This window comes from Hemiscyllium ocellatum, chromosome 7 (assembly GCF_020745735.1).
Source record: "Hemiscyllium ocellatum isolate sHemOce1 chromosome 7, sHemOce1.pat.X.cur, whole genome shotgun sequence".
In the NCBI taxonomy this organism is placed as follows: domain Eukaryota; kingdom Metazoa; phylum Chordata; class Chondrichthyes; order Orectolobiformes; family Hemiscylliidae; genus Hemiscyllium; species Hemiscyllium ocellatum.
Window position 1 is genome coordinate 38,288,994 of NC_083407.1, and position 16,761 is coordinate 38,305,754.

The 16,761-nt window shown below is 39.2% G+C and overlaps 1 protein-coding gene across 1 annotated transcript in view; it reads right to left on the minus strand.

Annotated features, from left to right (window-relative positions):
• thsd7ba (thrombospondin, type I, domain containing 7Ba) overlaps positions 1-16,761 on the minus strand; it is a 578,787-nt gene that overhangs the window by 474,538 nt on the left and 87,488 nt on the right. The window contains exons 5-6 of the mRNA XM_060827743.1: positions 14,883-15,038; positions 8,747-8,950 (exon numbers count right to left, since the gene is read on the minus strand). Of these exons, the coding sequence (XP_060683726.1) occupies positions 8,747-8,950; positions 14,883-15,038 (360 nt within the window). The remainder of the gene's footprint in view (positions 1-8,746; positions 8,951-14,882; positions 15,039-16,761) is intronic.

Here is a 16,761-nt window from a genome sequence, read left to right on the forward strand (position 1 = left end):
CTGCTGCGTTTTTCCAGCAACACATTTTCAGCTCTAATCTCCAGCATCTGCAGTTCTCACTTTCTCCTCATAGGCCACTTAGAAACAGAGTTGAGGAGAAACTTCTTCACCCAGAGAGTGGTGGGTGTATGGAATGCTCTGCCCCAGAAGGCTGTGGAGGCTAAGTCTCTGGATACTTTCAAGAAAGAGTTCAATAAAGCTCTTAAGGATGGTGGAATCAAGGGTTATGGGGATAAGGCAGGAACAGGGTACTGATTGAGGATGATCAGCCATGATCATAATGAATGGTGGTGCTTGCTCGAAGGGCAGAATGGCCTACTCCTGCTCCTATTGTCTATTGTCTATTGTATATTGTCTATTCCCTCACTCACTATAACCCACCCCAAATCCCCAAACTATTAACTCTGTATGCTCTCTCCACTGCCTACTCATTGAATTGGGGCACCTCACCACCTTTACCCTCTTAGCAGCAAAACTGTGCAAGTCGCTTTTATCTTACTCGGTCCCTCCTGTTGACACATGCCAGGAGAAATCAATCCACAATAGGGTGGAGAGAACCATAACAGGTGCTGTGGTACCTGACAATCAATTTATATTCCTTATGTTAAAAGGCAAGTCAACATCAAGTACTCTGAGCACTCAAGCTCTGATTGACAGTGCAAAACACAAAAAAAATGAAAAATGTCCATGTTACAGAGGAGGAAGTACTGCATGTCTTGAAACACATAAAAATAGATAAATCCCCTGGACCTGATCAGGTGTACCTGAGAACTTTGTGGGAAGCTAGGGAAGTGATTGCTGGGCATCTTGCTGAGATATTTGTATCATCGATAGTCACAGGTGAGGTGCCGGAAGACTGGAGGTTGGCTCACATGGTGATACTATTTAAGAACGTTGTTGGAGGGAATCCTGAGGGACAAGATGTACATGTATTTGGAAAGGCTGACTGGGATAGTCAACATGGTTTTGTATGTGGGAAATCATGTCTCATAAACTTTTTTGAAGAAGTAACAAAGAGGATTGATGAGGGCAGAGTGGTGGACGTAATCTATATGGGCTTCAGTAAGGCATTTGAAAAGGTTCCCCATCTGAGACTGGTTAGCAAGGTTAGATCTCATGGAATAAAGGAATAACTAGCCATTTGGATACAGAACTGGCTCAAAGGTAGAGGGTGGTGGTGGAGGGTTGTTTTTCAGACGGGAGGCCTGTGACCAGTGGAGTGCCACAAGGGTCGGTGCTGGGTCCACTATTTATTGTCATTTATGTAAATGATTTGTATGTGAGCATATGAGGTATAGTTAGTAAATTTGGAGGTGTAGTGGACAGTGAAGAAGGTTACCTCAGATTATAAGGGGATCTTGATCAGATAAGCCAATGGACTGGGGAGTGGCAGATGGAGTTTAATTTAGATAGATGTGAGGTGTTACATTTTGGGAAAGCAAATCTTAGCAAGACTTATACACTTAATGGTAGGGTCCTAGGGAGTGTTGCTGAACAAAGAGACCTTGGAGTGCAGATTCATAGCTCCTTGAAAGTGGAGTCACAGGTAGAGAGAAAAAAGAAGAAAGCACTTGGTATGTTTTCCTATATTGGTCAGAGTATTGATTACATGAGGTGGGAGGTCATGTTGCAGCTGTACAGGTCATTGGTTAGGCCACTTTTGGAATATTGCATGCAACTCTGGTCTTCTTCCTATCAGAAGGATGTTGTGAAACCTGAAAGGGTTCAGAAAAGATTTACGAGGATGCACCTTGTATGAACTAGGTGCCTGTTCTTGTGAGCAGAGTGTGCTCGCAGCACTATTGCAATGAGAGTGTCAGTGGCTCCAAAGTGGTCCATGGAAGTGCAGAACTATGTTGCAAGTGGTTTAGGGATGTGCCACACGGGTGCTGTGAGCTGGTATGTGTTATATGCCAAGGTCTATATACGTGGAGTGCATGCAGTCTCTGCACATTGTATCCTGTGATGTTGGAGGCTGGCATCCAGTTTGGAGTGCTGGAGGAGCAAGCAGAGAGCTGAAGCCATCATGTAATCACTCTGACTTTCAATTGTTGCAGTCTGGTTTCTATTCAGCTGGTGGGACAAATGAGAAACTGCTTATAAATGAGAAACGGTTGGATCAAGAATTGATCAGAATGAGATGTTAATGCATGCTAATGCATGCAAATTGGTCTGTCCCCACTCATTCACAAGAACCTTGTCTCATTGCTCAACACTCGGTTAACACTGGAAAAGGAACTTTTTGTTCTTGATGTTCTCACTGGCCAACTCATAATTTCCCAACTTTCTTAGCAGGACCCATGTTGTTGAGGGGCTGGAAGATTCCTTCGAATGGCACTAATAATACAATGTTACAATAATTAAACAATTCCCTGCAGTTGAGTTGACTTAGCAGAGAAACATGGTGATAATATTTTAAAGCATCTAACTAACTTTATGCAGTCTTCAAAATTCCCAAGCATTATTTATAGGCTTAATATTAAATAATGCTATACATTTCTTCAACTTGTAATACTTTACATTTGACATTTACAGAATTGAATTCAGATCAAGAATTCGTGATAGTTTAAACATTATGCTGTGCATTCAATGATAGGTATGCAGAAAAAAAATCTGATACTTTATTATGTATGCGAAATGGAATGTAATTTTATTTGATACCGAAGACAAGTTAAAGGCAATGTGATATATAAGGTGTCACTGCTGGCTAAAGTCTGAATGGTGCATCGCTTACGTATTGGTTGACATTTACAAAGGAACTGGAACTACCAGTACATTATTTATTTGCTCAGCTGCACAATTTTCCTGAGAGGAGAGAAAATAGCATCTGACAATGGAATTGTGACAATATAAGACACAGTGAATAGAAACAACATCAAGAGAAATCTCCTCAGCTGCAGGTATCTAAGCCTCTTGACAAATGGATATACTGAAGCCACTTTAATTATATCTTAACATTCCACACACCTTTAATTATAATAATTAGTTAAAAGGTCCAGACAACTGTGGTCAACATTTAACTGGACTCAGTTGTTCACTGTTAATGATACCAAAAGTGAAACAAAAGCTGTTTCTTCAAAGACAAGTGTACAGTCATATTTTATTCCTCTTGATAAGCATCATAAAGACAGTAGCTACAGAATGATGCTGTTTTCTCTACTGGATGCTCTTGACACAGTTGGCAGTTTGAGTTTTGTATTAAGTTTTTGCAACATAATGGAATTCCTTTTAACTGCAATACCTGTGTGAAAAGTCATGGATAATGATTCAGGTCATCACCAACATTGAAGTGATGAGAATAAATCAAGTGTTTCCAATTGTCAATTCTGGACATTTCATCAGCACCTGGACAGAAAACACCTCACTGCAGTCAATTATCTCAGTTACTTGCAACAATATCAGGAAAAACAAGCAGATTGCAAAGTCAATATCTGTTTGTATTCCAAAATTCAGACAAAGGATTCAACAACTCCCCATAAAAACTACACTAAATCCTGTTCCGGATTGTCCCATTTAACAAGGGTTTGGTTTCGCTACTGAAAGATATACTCAAATTAATACCTCATGATGCATCTGTAATAAAGTCTTAAGAAGAAACAAATGTGTTCAGCAGTGGAGATACTGCTGCATTTAGTAGATTGAATATGGTCGCAACGTTGAAAAATCCTGAGCATCCTCCTCAAAAGGAGCTTGAGAGTTAGAAATATTGACATCAATGTTTGAGTCATAGAATCATACAGCATAGAAACAGGCCCTTTGGCCCACCATGTTTTTGCTGAATAACAAATACCAAACTGCACTAATCCCATTTACCTGCACTTGTTCCATAGTCCACTATGCTCTGGTATTTTAAGTACTCACTCAGATGGTTCTTAAATATTTTAAGAGTACTTGCCGTGACCATCATCTCGGGCACCACTTTATCCACCATCCTCTGGGTGAAAGGAAAAATGTCTACAGATGTCCTTTACCCACTCACTCTTCACCTTAAATGTATGGCCTCTGGTCTTAGACATGTCTGCCATGGAGAAGAGATTCTCATGATCTTGTGCCTCTCAATTTTGTGCACCCCAATCAAATCCCCGACAGCCTACTTGCTTGGATGTAACCACTAATGTCAACTGTGCAGGGTTACTGCGTCAAAATCATTCCCTTCCCAGCAGTATTCACGGCTTCCCTGCCTCCCAAGAATTGTAAGTGATTGTTCGAAGTCGGTATTCACCACCACCCTCTCCAGGGCAATTAAAGATGAACAGTAATACTGATCTCCTATGAATGAAGCAAAAAAAAAAGCACAGAGGGCACAGAGGTTAGTCACGTACTTTCCCAACCAGACCTAATAAGACTTGGTCCCTACTCAGCAGACTCCAACAAATTAAATACCTCATTCATCACCAAACATGCCTCAGTTGGAGGAGATTGATTTCCATGCATTGCTGCAAGGCTTGGTTATTCCACTGTTCTTTAAACATTCAGCATCTAGTTTTAATCGGTTATTAACATGTCTTAGGAGCATTTTTTTCTGAGACTATTGCATACATTGGAGGTAACCTTAAATATCTCCTGATAATTAGCAAAGATATTTTACTTTGAAATTATCTGGCCAAAAATCCAAATCCCCCAGATAACATGAATCCTTCATTGTGCATGGAACCTCAAATGAAATATTAAAATATTAAAAACTATAGGCTAGTCCAATTGATATGAGCATAATTTTTTTAAAAAAAAGTTATTCATATAACTTACTATATTTTGCTTATACTTGACAAAATATCTTAAAGAGGAGACTTAACTCTAATTAGTGTGCTTAGATATTTACACACAATGTAAAAAAAATGCATTTAGTGGGCATAAACAATACGCCATTATTTCCAAGTTCAGATCAGGAAGGAGTTTCTTCAAGAAACCCGTTCCTTAGTTCTTTTTTAATGAACTCCATTTTTGTTATGTGGCTTGCACAAAGCCTTGATGTAATTAAAATGTAGCACGAACAAAAATTGCTTACAATTAGTTTTCAGGAGGATGGTATCCTGTTAAACTGAAAGTAAGGTACATGTATATTCCACACTGTATCAGCTTCAAAAAATATTAATGCCACTTGCTGTTCCTGTGACAAATAAGAATTGTAACATTCCAGTTCTAACTGTGCTTATGTCACTGCAGCAACATTTCAGATATATCGCACAACTATTTTGACAGGCCTGTAATACTGATTGCAAATTAAACACTTGTCTGAACTGGTAATCATTTAAAAGCTGTTGACAATGAAAGCCCAAAGAAGGTGCAGTGTTCTAAAGCAAAAGCAAAATTTGGTAATTGAGGCTAACAGCTCAGATGAATTTAAGGGGAAGCCAGATATGTGCATGAGTATGAAATGAATGTAATTATCCACTGATAGGGTTAAACAAAGTGGAATGGATGAGACTTGTGGAACGTAAGAGCCAGAATAAATCAATTGGGTCAATTGACCTGTTTCTATTCTGTTAAGGCACTATATCACAGTCAAATTTTAATAGAATTCTGTAACACATCACCACTCCAATGCACCTCCCATGTTTATTGATATTTTTAATCAACCTGTTCAATACATGGGTGGATCTGGTGGAGCTTAAACCCAGGGACACCACCATTGTACCACAAGATCTTTCTCCCATGTTTATTCCCAAACACTGATGATTTTGCATTCCAGCAGGGTCCATCATTAAAGAAAAGAGACTGCAAACAGCTTGAGAATATGGACCTTCACCTGCAGCAGCATTTGGCTATGTCCTAGAATGTTTCTTTGATGAAACATGGACATGAGTTATTTATTTATTTAGTATTGCATATATCTTGACAGACATTATTTTGTTGCCACAGTGCAGCGCCATTTTGAGTTACAAAAATAATTTTAAAATACATAAATAGAGTTCATCTTCTGTCCAAGAAGTCTATAAACATAACTTGAGGCCTTTGACAGGGTCTCTGCAGGGTAACTCAGGACTTAAGGAGTCCACGCTTCAGGCTTATTGCAGCCAGGAGTCCCTGATCCATGTAGTGTCAATGCTTTAGCCATCAACCCACTGGGTTCTCATATCCAGGCTCTGCACCACTACTGCTGCAGCCAAGACCGCACCAACACTGCTTGAGCTCTTCAGGAAATGCACTTGTAAATACAATTCTGAGCTAATTTCAAACATTCTGACTCGATTTTATGTGCAATCAGCAATTGGAGAATGCAATATTAGATGAATTAGTTCTGATGGCTTCCAATCCTCTCTTCACCTGATCAATTGACTGATACTGACAAATTTCAATGGCAGTGTAAAAAGCTGTTTTTTCCTTGTGAGACATTAACGAGCTGACTCACGGGCTAGCGTGCTTTCTTCTTAAGATACCAATAATTGGCATCTGTCCTGTATCTATTTCTAGGCACTGTCACCAACATTCAATTTACCTGATACTTTTGTCAATATTGCGCATTGCCTGTCATGTGGAGAGATGTTCTGAAGTGTTAATGAGGACAAATTTCCCTACATCTACCTCACGCACAGTATTTGAGCTTCCTCATGCATCAAAGAATGTTTTGGTGGGGTTATACTGTTACACCATATACCATGTGGACTCCATTTTGTACTGCAACATTATTTAATTTTTCTTTGCTCTTTGCCTTTTATTACTTTCACTTCTATAACCTTTGTGCAAACTTTGACAATGATCACGAAAACAATTTTTTCAGCTTTTCCAGTCAAAACATTAAAGTGCAGCCACTTAACTTTAAGTCATTTTAATTTCATGGGCCTCCCGTTTTAAAGTTCCCTGCACAAAATTTGGTTTATACCTCAAAGAGATACGAAATATGTTAACAGATTGGCTGTTTGGTTCAATAAGACACATGGAGATACTGGTGGATTTTATCCACCTGGAATCGTCCATTACTAACATTGTGAGATTCTGGACATTTACTTAATCTATTGTTTGATGAATGTTCTTGCTGCAACCATTTCAAAAAACACAAATTAAATCCAAGTTTGCTTTGGATCAAGGTCAAATTGAGTTGGTGCCGATACACGTTTATTAATACTGAGCAAGGAATTTAAGGCTTGTGTCTAACCAAAGGAACAAAATACAGTTGATCTCAACTGTTGCGATCCACATGGACACATTTAAAAAGAAATTTGAACTTAATGGATATCATGACAACTTAACCGAGCTCAATTATGTCACGACAAAGTTCCACATATAAAGATCTTTGCTCCAGCAAACAGATTAAAAACCACGATTGAACAAACAGCATTTTTGTATGCAACTTATACTTCATACTACAGAGCAGAACTTTTAGTAAAGCTGAAAATGCTATCAGATTCATTACATTGTCAGTTAAATAGGCATCTAATTCTTTCAGAACCAGTCCAAAATGATTCTCAGCTCTTGGCAGTTTATCACTGATCGTTTCCTATCCTAGCCCAGAAATATTTAAAGCTAGAATTATCTATCATAGCCCAAGTTTTCCTAGAGACTGCTATCTCTACCTATAACTAAGCAAATCTTGCAGCCTCATCTTAGCTCCTCAGGAATGTCTTTCCAATCTGAGACCAAGCTCCATGCACACATCTGCACAATGAGCCTGTGAGTAACCTGTTACCTTAAAGCTACCTCAGAACATTTTGAAGAAGCACCAAGGTCCCAGGTTCAATTCCAGCCTTGGGCGACTGACTGTGTGGAGTTTGCACATTCTCCCCGTGTCTGTTTGGGTTTCCTCCAGGTGGTCCAGTTTCCTCCCATAGTCTAAAGATGTGCAGGTCAGGTGAATTGGCCATACTAAATTGCCCATACTGTTAGGCGCATTAGTCAGAGGCGGGTGGGTTGCTCTTCGGAGGGTCAGTGTCGACTTGTTGGGCTGAAGGGCCTGTTTCCACACTGTAGGGAATCTCTCATCTCAAAGGGTAACTGGATCCGAAACATTCATTCTGATTTTTCTCCACTAATGCTGCCAGACCTGATGAGATATTCCAGCAATTTCTGTTTTTGTTTCTGTTTTCCAACGTGTTCAACTCTTTCAGATTTTTATTACGCAATGTGAATCAGATGGGCTTCGTAACCAGGCAGAAATGTTGACTAGCTATCCTTCGATTGCCAACCCTCTCTTATCCTGGCAGTAATTTAAAGCAGGCTGAAACCTGATACTCTCAACATTTCTGTGGTTGTTTGGAGGCTCTCAATCTCTACAATGTTAGCACACAGATTGTTGTTTTTGTTTACAACACCTTATGCCTTCTTCACAGTAAAGCAAGTAATCCCATTAATCTCTAACAATCAAGCTATTCAGGTTTTCTGCCAGGCAGACTGCTGAACAGGTCACACAAGCCCCTTCATTTTACATTATATTAAAGACAGAGCCCTAAAACCTAGCAACCTTATGAATGTAATAGTTTCTTTCCAATTAAGTTTCTTTCCAGTTAACCCATTTAACATTCAGACACTGAAAAATAATTAGGAAGATGCAAAAATGGACAGCAACAAATTGATAAAGTACACACTGATTTTATCATGTTTGACTTTTAGCATAATCTAACATTTCATACTCAATTTGCACAAAAATGTGAAGGCTAAGTGCAAGGAAAGTTTAATTTTATGGACTTTAGAAGTTGAGACTCAACGGTTTACAAGAAATGAAAAGTCAATAGGTAGATAAAATAATACCCTACCATTTGATTTGGCAAGTTTACAGGATTTGCAAACTGGACTGCTTCATCACATAACTCACCTTGGTTATTCTGGCACAATATTGTTTGGTTGTAGGTACCTCGACCACATGTTTGATTATTTTCAGTCACACAGAGGCTCTCTTCAAGCACATGCCAATGATAACAGACTGGCTCCTCACAATGAATGGCTTCTACAAGATGTGGGCAGCTGCCAGCATTTCCAGTGGGCTCTCTGACTATATGGCGTCTTCTCATCTTAAAACCTACAATTGAATTGAAATTTTCAGTGAATAGACACACACCATTTAGAATAACAAATAGAAATAAGTTTTCTTTAAACAAATTGGTGCTGCACTGCAACAATATGGTTGGTATATTTGCAATATTCTTACACCTTCATGACAAGAAATGACAGTATAATGTTCTCTAAATCTCAAAATGTATTGAACCTCTCCTAAAATCCAAATACCACCTCTATTTTCGATTAACTGCTTATATTGCAAACAAACAATGAAAGGCATAATAAGAGTAAATAGTCATTATTGACGAGTGACCCAGTCATCATGAGTTTTTATCAAAGGAAAGATAATGCAAAAGCAGTAAAAGATACTTTTTAGTGGTGCCATGCAGTGGTAAACTTGTGTTGCACCGAAAGGTCAGCTGCAAGTCCTTATCCAATGCTTGCAGCGATAATATACTTCGGGCTGATTTATAGAAATATTGATATCAGCACTAAAGACTTTACATTTCAAACAATCTATACATTTTAGAAATAATTTTGCATAAGTGCCCTGCAGAGGTGACTATTTTGCAAACACAATTATCCAATGTCATCTTATGGAGACAAAATAAACCAAGGAGAGTGATGTTACAAACCTGTATTAGCTTGTTAGTAAACCTTTTAAGAAAAGCATTAAAGGCTCATTACTTGGTTGACAAACAATTCATTGCAATTAGCAGAACTTTCCCAGACCTTGAGCTTTATGAGCAAAAGTGAGAAGTTTGAAAATACGAAATAAAAAAATACAGATTCTGACATTGAGAAAAAAAGAAATTCTGATCTTATTTCTTCTATGCAGTTTATCACTCTCTGCTGTTTGACTGTGAAAGCTGACGGCGCAAATTCCTGACATTAAACTCTGGGCAGTTACCCAGCACTATAGGAGGTGGTGACTTGATGCCACTGGGCCAGTAGTCCAGAGTCCTAGGGATATAGGTTCAAATGCCATCCTGGGAGATAATGAAATCTGAATTCAATAAAACCTGGGATTTAAAAAAATTTTAAAAATGGCAATCAGGTAACCTATGCTGAAAATGTGTTGCTGGTCAAAGCACAGCATGCCAGGCAGCATCTCAGGAATAGAGAATTCGACGTTTCGAGCATAAGCCCTTCATCAGGAACCTCATCAGGTAACCTATGTCAATTGTCATAAAAAACCTATTTGGTTCACTAGTTTCCTTTAGGGAACGAGGTCTTACCTGGTCTTCAGCAGATATGATTCAGACACTCAGTGATGCGACTGACTCCCACTGAAATGGCCTTAAGCACCAAGGGAAATTAGGGATGGGCAACAATTTGGTCAACACAGACTTGATGGGCTGAAGGGCCTTTATCTTTTTATTTATTTATAGCTTGTGGGTACTTCTGACTCTCCAGCATGTATTGCCCATTCCTAGTTGCCCTTGAGAAGATGGTAGTGATTTGCTTTCTTGAACTGCCACAGACTATGTTTGTGCGTTCACCTACAATGCTACTAGGGTGGGAATTCCAGTGACAGTGAAGGAGCAGCAATATAGTTCCAAGTCAAGATGGTGAGTGACTAGAAGGGGAACTTACAGATGATGGTGTTCCCACATCTCTGCTGTCCTTGTTTTTCTAAATGGAAGTGGTTGTGGCTTTGGAAGATGCTGTCTGAGAATCTTTGGTGAACTTCTGCTGTCTACCTTGTAGGAAGTACATACTGCTGCAACTGAGCATTGGTGGTGGAGGCAGTGTTTGCGAGTGCATGTGGTGCCAATCAAGCAGACTGCTTTGTCTTGGATATTGTCAAACATCTTGAGTGTTGTTGGAGCTGCACCTCTCCCAGGCAAGCAAGGAGTATTCCCCCACATTCCTGACTTGCCTTGTAGATGACGGACAGGTTTTGGGGAGTCAGGAGGTGAGTTACTTGCTACAGTATTCCTAACTTCTGACCTGCTTGTCACCACTGTATTTAAGTGGCAAGTCCAGTTGAGTTTCTGGTCAATGATGAACCCCCCAGGATGGTGGTATTGGTGGATACAGTGATGGTAACACCATTGAATGTCAAGGGGCAATGGTAGTTGTCTCTTATTGGTGATGGTCATTGCCTTACATTTGAGCTTTTCACTTCACCCGCCTGCCACTGCCCAGTATTCTGTTGCAATGCAATTGGAGTAAGGGCCTTTAGTCGGTAATAATTGGCCAACTAAGACCCTTAATAAGCCTAAGGATAGACAGAATAGTGGACACCTTACCCATCTACCCCCGATCATGTAAAATGGGTCAGCATGAGCGTTAAGGTGGTGGATTGATCACCTGATATATTTTACACATTTCCTTCCAGACTAATTGTGAACTGTAATTAATGCACTGCATTCAACACTGTTGAAATCATTAAACTGCATTTTCCAACAGAAAATTTAACTGAAATGTAATATGAAGAGCTGTATTCCAATTCCTCCAGCAGTATTTCCTTCTGTTTACTTCATGCAAAATCTATCTTTTGTAGCTTTTGTAAATTCTCCTTTCAATCCTGATGGGGCGGTTCTCAAATCAACTAAAGAGAAAGCTAACCGTTTTGGCTCACCTTCCTCCCTTAACTCGAACTCATGACAATAATCGTTCTCCTTGTGTCTGCATGGGTTTCCTCCGGGTGCTCCAGTTTCCTCCCACAGTCCAAAGATGTGCAGGTCAGGTGAATTGGCCATGCTAAATTGCCGTAGTGTTAGGTAAGGGGTAAATGTAGGGGTATGGGTGGGTTGCGCTTCGGCAGGTCGGTGTGGACTTGTTGGGCCGAAGGGCCTGTTTCCACATTGTAAGTAATCTAATCTAATGGCATTTTATTCAAAAAAGTATTTGCTTGATTGAAGTGTAATTTGCATTAAAAATGTTTGAATATATAAGTATCAAAGACAAATGGGTCAACGGGCTGAAATTTGACAGATGGAGTTCAATCTAGATAAATGCAAGGCATTACAGTTTGGCACAACAAACAAGGGTGTACTTGTTCAAAGAGAGGATGGAGCCACTGTAAATTGATATAATCCTATTAGGTATTAAGGAGAAAAATGAACACCCTCTAATTAAAAGACAAAACTATACCTTAAGATCTCAATGCTTTTAAACTAAGTCACACTTCACTGAATAAAAAAAATTAAGCAAAACCAGCATGACTAACTTAATATTGTAGATTTAAAGGATTATACCATAAACTCATTTCTACTTTTTACTCTAGCAATTTCAGTTTTTGCTTGTGTCAGATCTCCAGCACCCACAGTTCTTTGTTCTACCTTTATGTCAGTCATCTCCCCCTTCACCTTCACGAGTTCTCTTATTCACAAAATCTTGAAGGCAGAATTTACATTCATTGTTCTCAGTATTCCAATGTTCTCCAAGGTTCAAGGTTAATGGGATCAATTCCATTAGCTTCTGCCAAGCTATCTTGCAATCATATCTTAAGACATTGTGATTGTGAACTCTTCAGTTTTTTGTCCTGGCTTTGCTCACAGATACATGCCTGCTCCCACATTTTCTGCACAGCTCTTTCTGAAGCCAAGATACAGGTATTTTTAACTGAATGGTTGTGATTAGGTGGCCACGATGCATAACACACTAATTATGGTTAGTGAGGGCTAACTCTGATTGAATGATGATTGGCATCAAATTTTAAACCCACCAGGCATTTCAGAACTTCCACATTCTGGGCAATAACAAAAACATTGTCCTAACTAATACAACATCTGCAAGATGTAGTCCTCTCCACTTCACCCAATCTTTAAGCATCTTGTCTAACACTTTGACTTTCAGACCACTTTACCTTCTCCAAATGAATACACTCTTGTATCACAGGAAAATTACTCCTAATACACATCATAGGAAGGATATTGTGAAATGTGAAAGGGTTCAGAAAAGATTTACAAGGATGTTACCAGGTTTGGAAAGTTTAAGCTATAGGGGGGAGGCTGAATAGGCTGGGGCTATTTTCCCTAGAACATCAAGGATTACAAAGTCATGGGGGGCATAGGTAGGGTAAATAGACAAGGTATTTTCCCTATGGATGGGGGAGGTCAGAACTAGAGGGCTCAGGTTTAGGGTGAGAGGGAGAAAATTTTAAAAGGGACAATGTTTTTGAGCAGAGGGTGGTGTGTGTATGGAATGGGCTGCCAGAGGAAGTGGTGGAGCCTAGAACAATTGCAACATTTAAAAGGCATCTGGATGGGTATATGAATAGAAAGGGTTTAGAGGGATGTGGGCCAAGTGCTGGCAAATGGGACTAGATTAGGTTAGGATATTTGTTCAGCACCACAAATTTGACTGAAGGGTCTGTTTCCATGCTGTACACCTCTATGACTCTACTCTCAACATTTTGCAAATTCAGTTGACCCCAAAAATCAGCTTAGGATTCACAATGTGTGATTGTATCCTCTGTCTCTCAGCTGAAAATGCGTTGCTGGAGAAACGCAGCAAGTCAGGCAGCATCCAAGAAGCAGGAGAATCGACGTTTCGAGCATGAGCCCTTGAAGAAGCTGTCTTCCTCCCTCTGCAGAAGGGCTCATGCCCGAAACATCAATTCTCCTGCTCCTTGGATGCTACCTGACCTGCTGTGCTTTTCCAGCAACACATTTTCAGCTCTGATCTCCAGCATCTGCAGTCCTCACTCTTTCCTCTGAATCTCACCCATTATCTAACACATTATATTGCTTAATGATATATTCTTCCTTTATTTGCACCTTTTCAAAGCCCAAACCTGATATCACCAAATCAATACATTATAATTTACTTCATTTTTTTCCAAGCTTCTCAAACTTTGGTGGCATTCTATAGGATGTATCTTTGCCCTTTGTGAGCAGTCATATGAGCAGTCATTTTGCTTCAGTGAATATGCTTTTGGTCTTTATTCCATTTTTTGTTCTTGTCTTCTATTTATATTTAGTTTTGATTTTTTTCGGCCACCATACATACTTTTCTGATCAATGACACACAGCTCAGGTATTAGATACAAAATAAATGGTCTCCTATTCTCCCATTAAAATATGCATAGTTATTGATTTTAGCACAGCATGCCCCGAGACATTGCCCTTAAAGCTGTTTGAGATTGACCAATTAGTTACAACTAGTGCTGAATTCAGGACAATTTGGTGCTGCTTAATTGAGAGCTACAACTGGACTAGAACTGCTGAAGCACACTTTACATGAGATCTTTAAAACTAACTAGGAGAGAAATTTTATATTGTATCTGCTTGGAAAGCAATGGTGCTATATATCTCTCATCTTTAAAACAAAGTGCTATTGATTTATTAGTATGTTTAATGTTTTGTTAAGCTGACATTTATACCGTAAAAAATTTAATTATATTTTTCTGAATCCAATACATATAGCAGACACTCCCTCATCTATCCAGGCAGGAATATAACAAATCCCACAGGTCCAGTTAAATGTTTAGTTTCATTAGCTATGTATAGCTGTGCTCTGTCAGCTACTAATAATTATTGTGAAATGGTTAAAAGAAATCCTTTTGAAATATAGCTGTTTAATGTTCATATCATTCATAGAATATGACGTAGTAAATGGAATACCCTGGCAAGAAATGCAGCGCTGCTAAAGAAAAGTTTATTTTTCTTAGAAACAAATCAGATGACTGCACTAAAACCTGAATTTTGGAATCACTTGTGAAGTTGTAAGTTCCAAGTTAAATATCTATAATTAATAAATCTTTATTCACTTTGCTTTTGCTTTATTACATCTTATTCTAAAACTGGTGCAACTCATTCTAAATAGAATTATTTTGGTTGCAAAAAAATTTTGAATTTAATATGTTTTGACATGGATTTGAAATTATGACTGAAATTTCTAAATATAAAAAGTACTGCAAGTTAAAGCTTCATTGCTTAAATGGTTGGTGAGAGTACCATGATAGAGACTCAATTCAAAATGAGAAAGCGAAGGACTGAAACCTTTAGTCCGTTGAGGATCCTGGCAGCTCTCAGGGATGCAGGGTCTCCATGCTGACCAGGCTGAAACTGAGCAGTCAGTAGCACAGGCAATGGTGCAAAGCTGTGAAGTAACTGGGATTGATCCTGTGCATAGGCTGTGATCCACTGGTCTGAACACTGCATAAAACAAAACAAAACTAGTTATTGTGTCCACTATTCAACAACGTTATAGTTTGCTGTTTCAGTAATGCACTGCAAGAAAGCATTTCTAACATGGCTCAGATACACCAAGCCTAAAGCAATTGCAGGTCAGGAAAGCACTGTGTTAAATTCTACAGCCCTTCCAATTTTCTCTTCTTCTAAGTGTACTTATTCAGGGTGGGTACAGATTGAGAAATGGTGCTCAGTCAAATAACTATGTTGAAGATGTGTGGTCAGTTTGTAAGGCATCAATTTCAAATACAGTATGTGACACCACAGCAGCAGCCAATGAAGTGCAGGTGTGGTGAAACTCACAACAGCATTTCACAGGAAAGCAAACTTAAAAAGAATCTCTTGCACTTACATGAAAGAGAACTTATGAGTAAAAACTACTGCAACATTTCCTGACAGAAACAGGATGATTCCTCCAGAAGAATGCAATAAGTGCAGGATTGTTCTGTCAGTAAAATCACATGTAAGATAAATCCCAGTCATTTAGGCAGTCTCTATGTATGGCTGACAGGATCTTGGTTTCAGTGTCTTATATATAGCTATGATTTGGAGATGCCAGTGTTGGACTGGGGTGTACAAAGTTAAAAATCACACAACACCAATTATAGCCCAAAAGGTTAAATTGGAAGCACTAGCTTTCGGAGCGCCGCTCCTTTATCAGGTGGTCACCACCTGATGAAAGAGTATCGCTCTGAAAGCTAATGCTCCCAATTAAACCTGCTGAACTATAACCTGGTGTTGTGTGATTTTTAACTTGATATATCGTCAATGTAAGCACTCCCAACTTGGCAGAGGTCAGGTTGGACTGGGTGGGTGAGTGAGGGGAGGGAATGTGTTGGGGAAGGAATAAGGGGAATAGGAGGAGTTAGTTGCAATGAAACGGAGAGCTTCTACACTCTTTCTATCCCGAATCTCACAGCAATTTGAACTGCAGACAGTAGGAGGATCGCAAGGTGAGGTCCTTTTTAAGTATGCAGATCAGCAGATGATGATGTCATCAAGACAAAGGCAGATAATGCTGTAGAAATTCAACAGATCTTGCAAGGGAGAAACAGTTAACATTTTGTGTGCAGTATGACTCTGGACAGGACAGAAATTTAAAAGCTAACATTTGTGAACTAGACCTACAGTAATGTTTCAATGAAGCACAATGTAAGCTTATGGAACAACACCTCATTTTCCACTTGGGTAATTTAATCTGGAGTTCCACAACTTCAAAGCCTGACCACATGATTTCAGATCACTATTTTTCTCACATTGTCTCCCCATCTCATTTCCATGCCATGTCTTGTTTACTTTGCTGTCAGTTGAGAGGACCCATTTTCTCCTTTTCATATCTTAATTTATATCCATTTTACATCTCCATTTCCATTTCACCACCATTACAAACCAGTTCTTCTCTTTCACTGAGCCTCCACATTATCTGCCCCCCTTGTTCCTCTTTTGATTCTGTAAGAAGTCTTAAAAATATATTTTCCAAACCTTCAGCTCTGAAGACTTGTCATTCTGGACTAGAAACATTAACTTTGCTTCTCTCACTATAAATATTGCCAGACCTGCTGAGTTTCTCCAGTATTTTCTGTGCTTGTTTCAGATTTCCAACATCTCAGTATTTTGCTTTTATTATGATGGCATTGAGGCCTGTTCTGCTATTTTGATCCAAGACCTGACTGAGAGGGCAATGGTA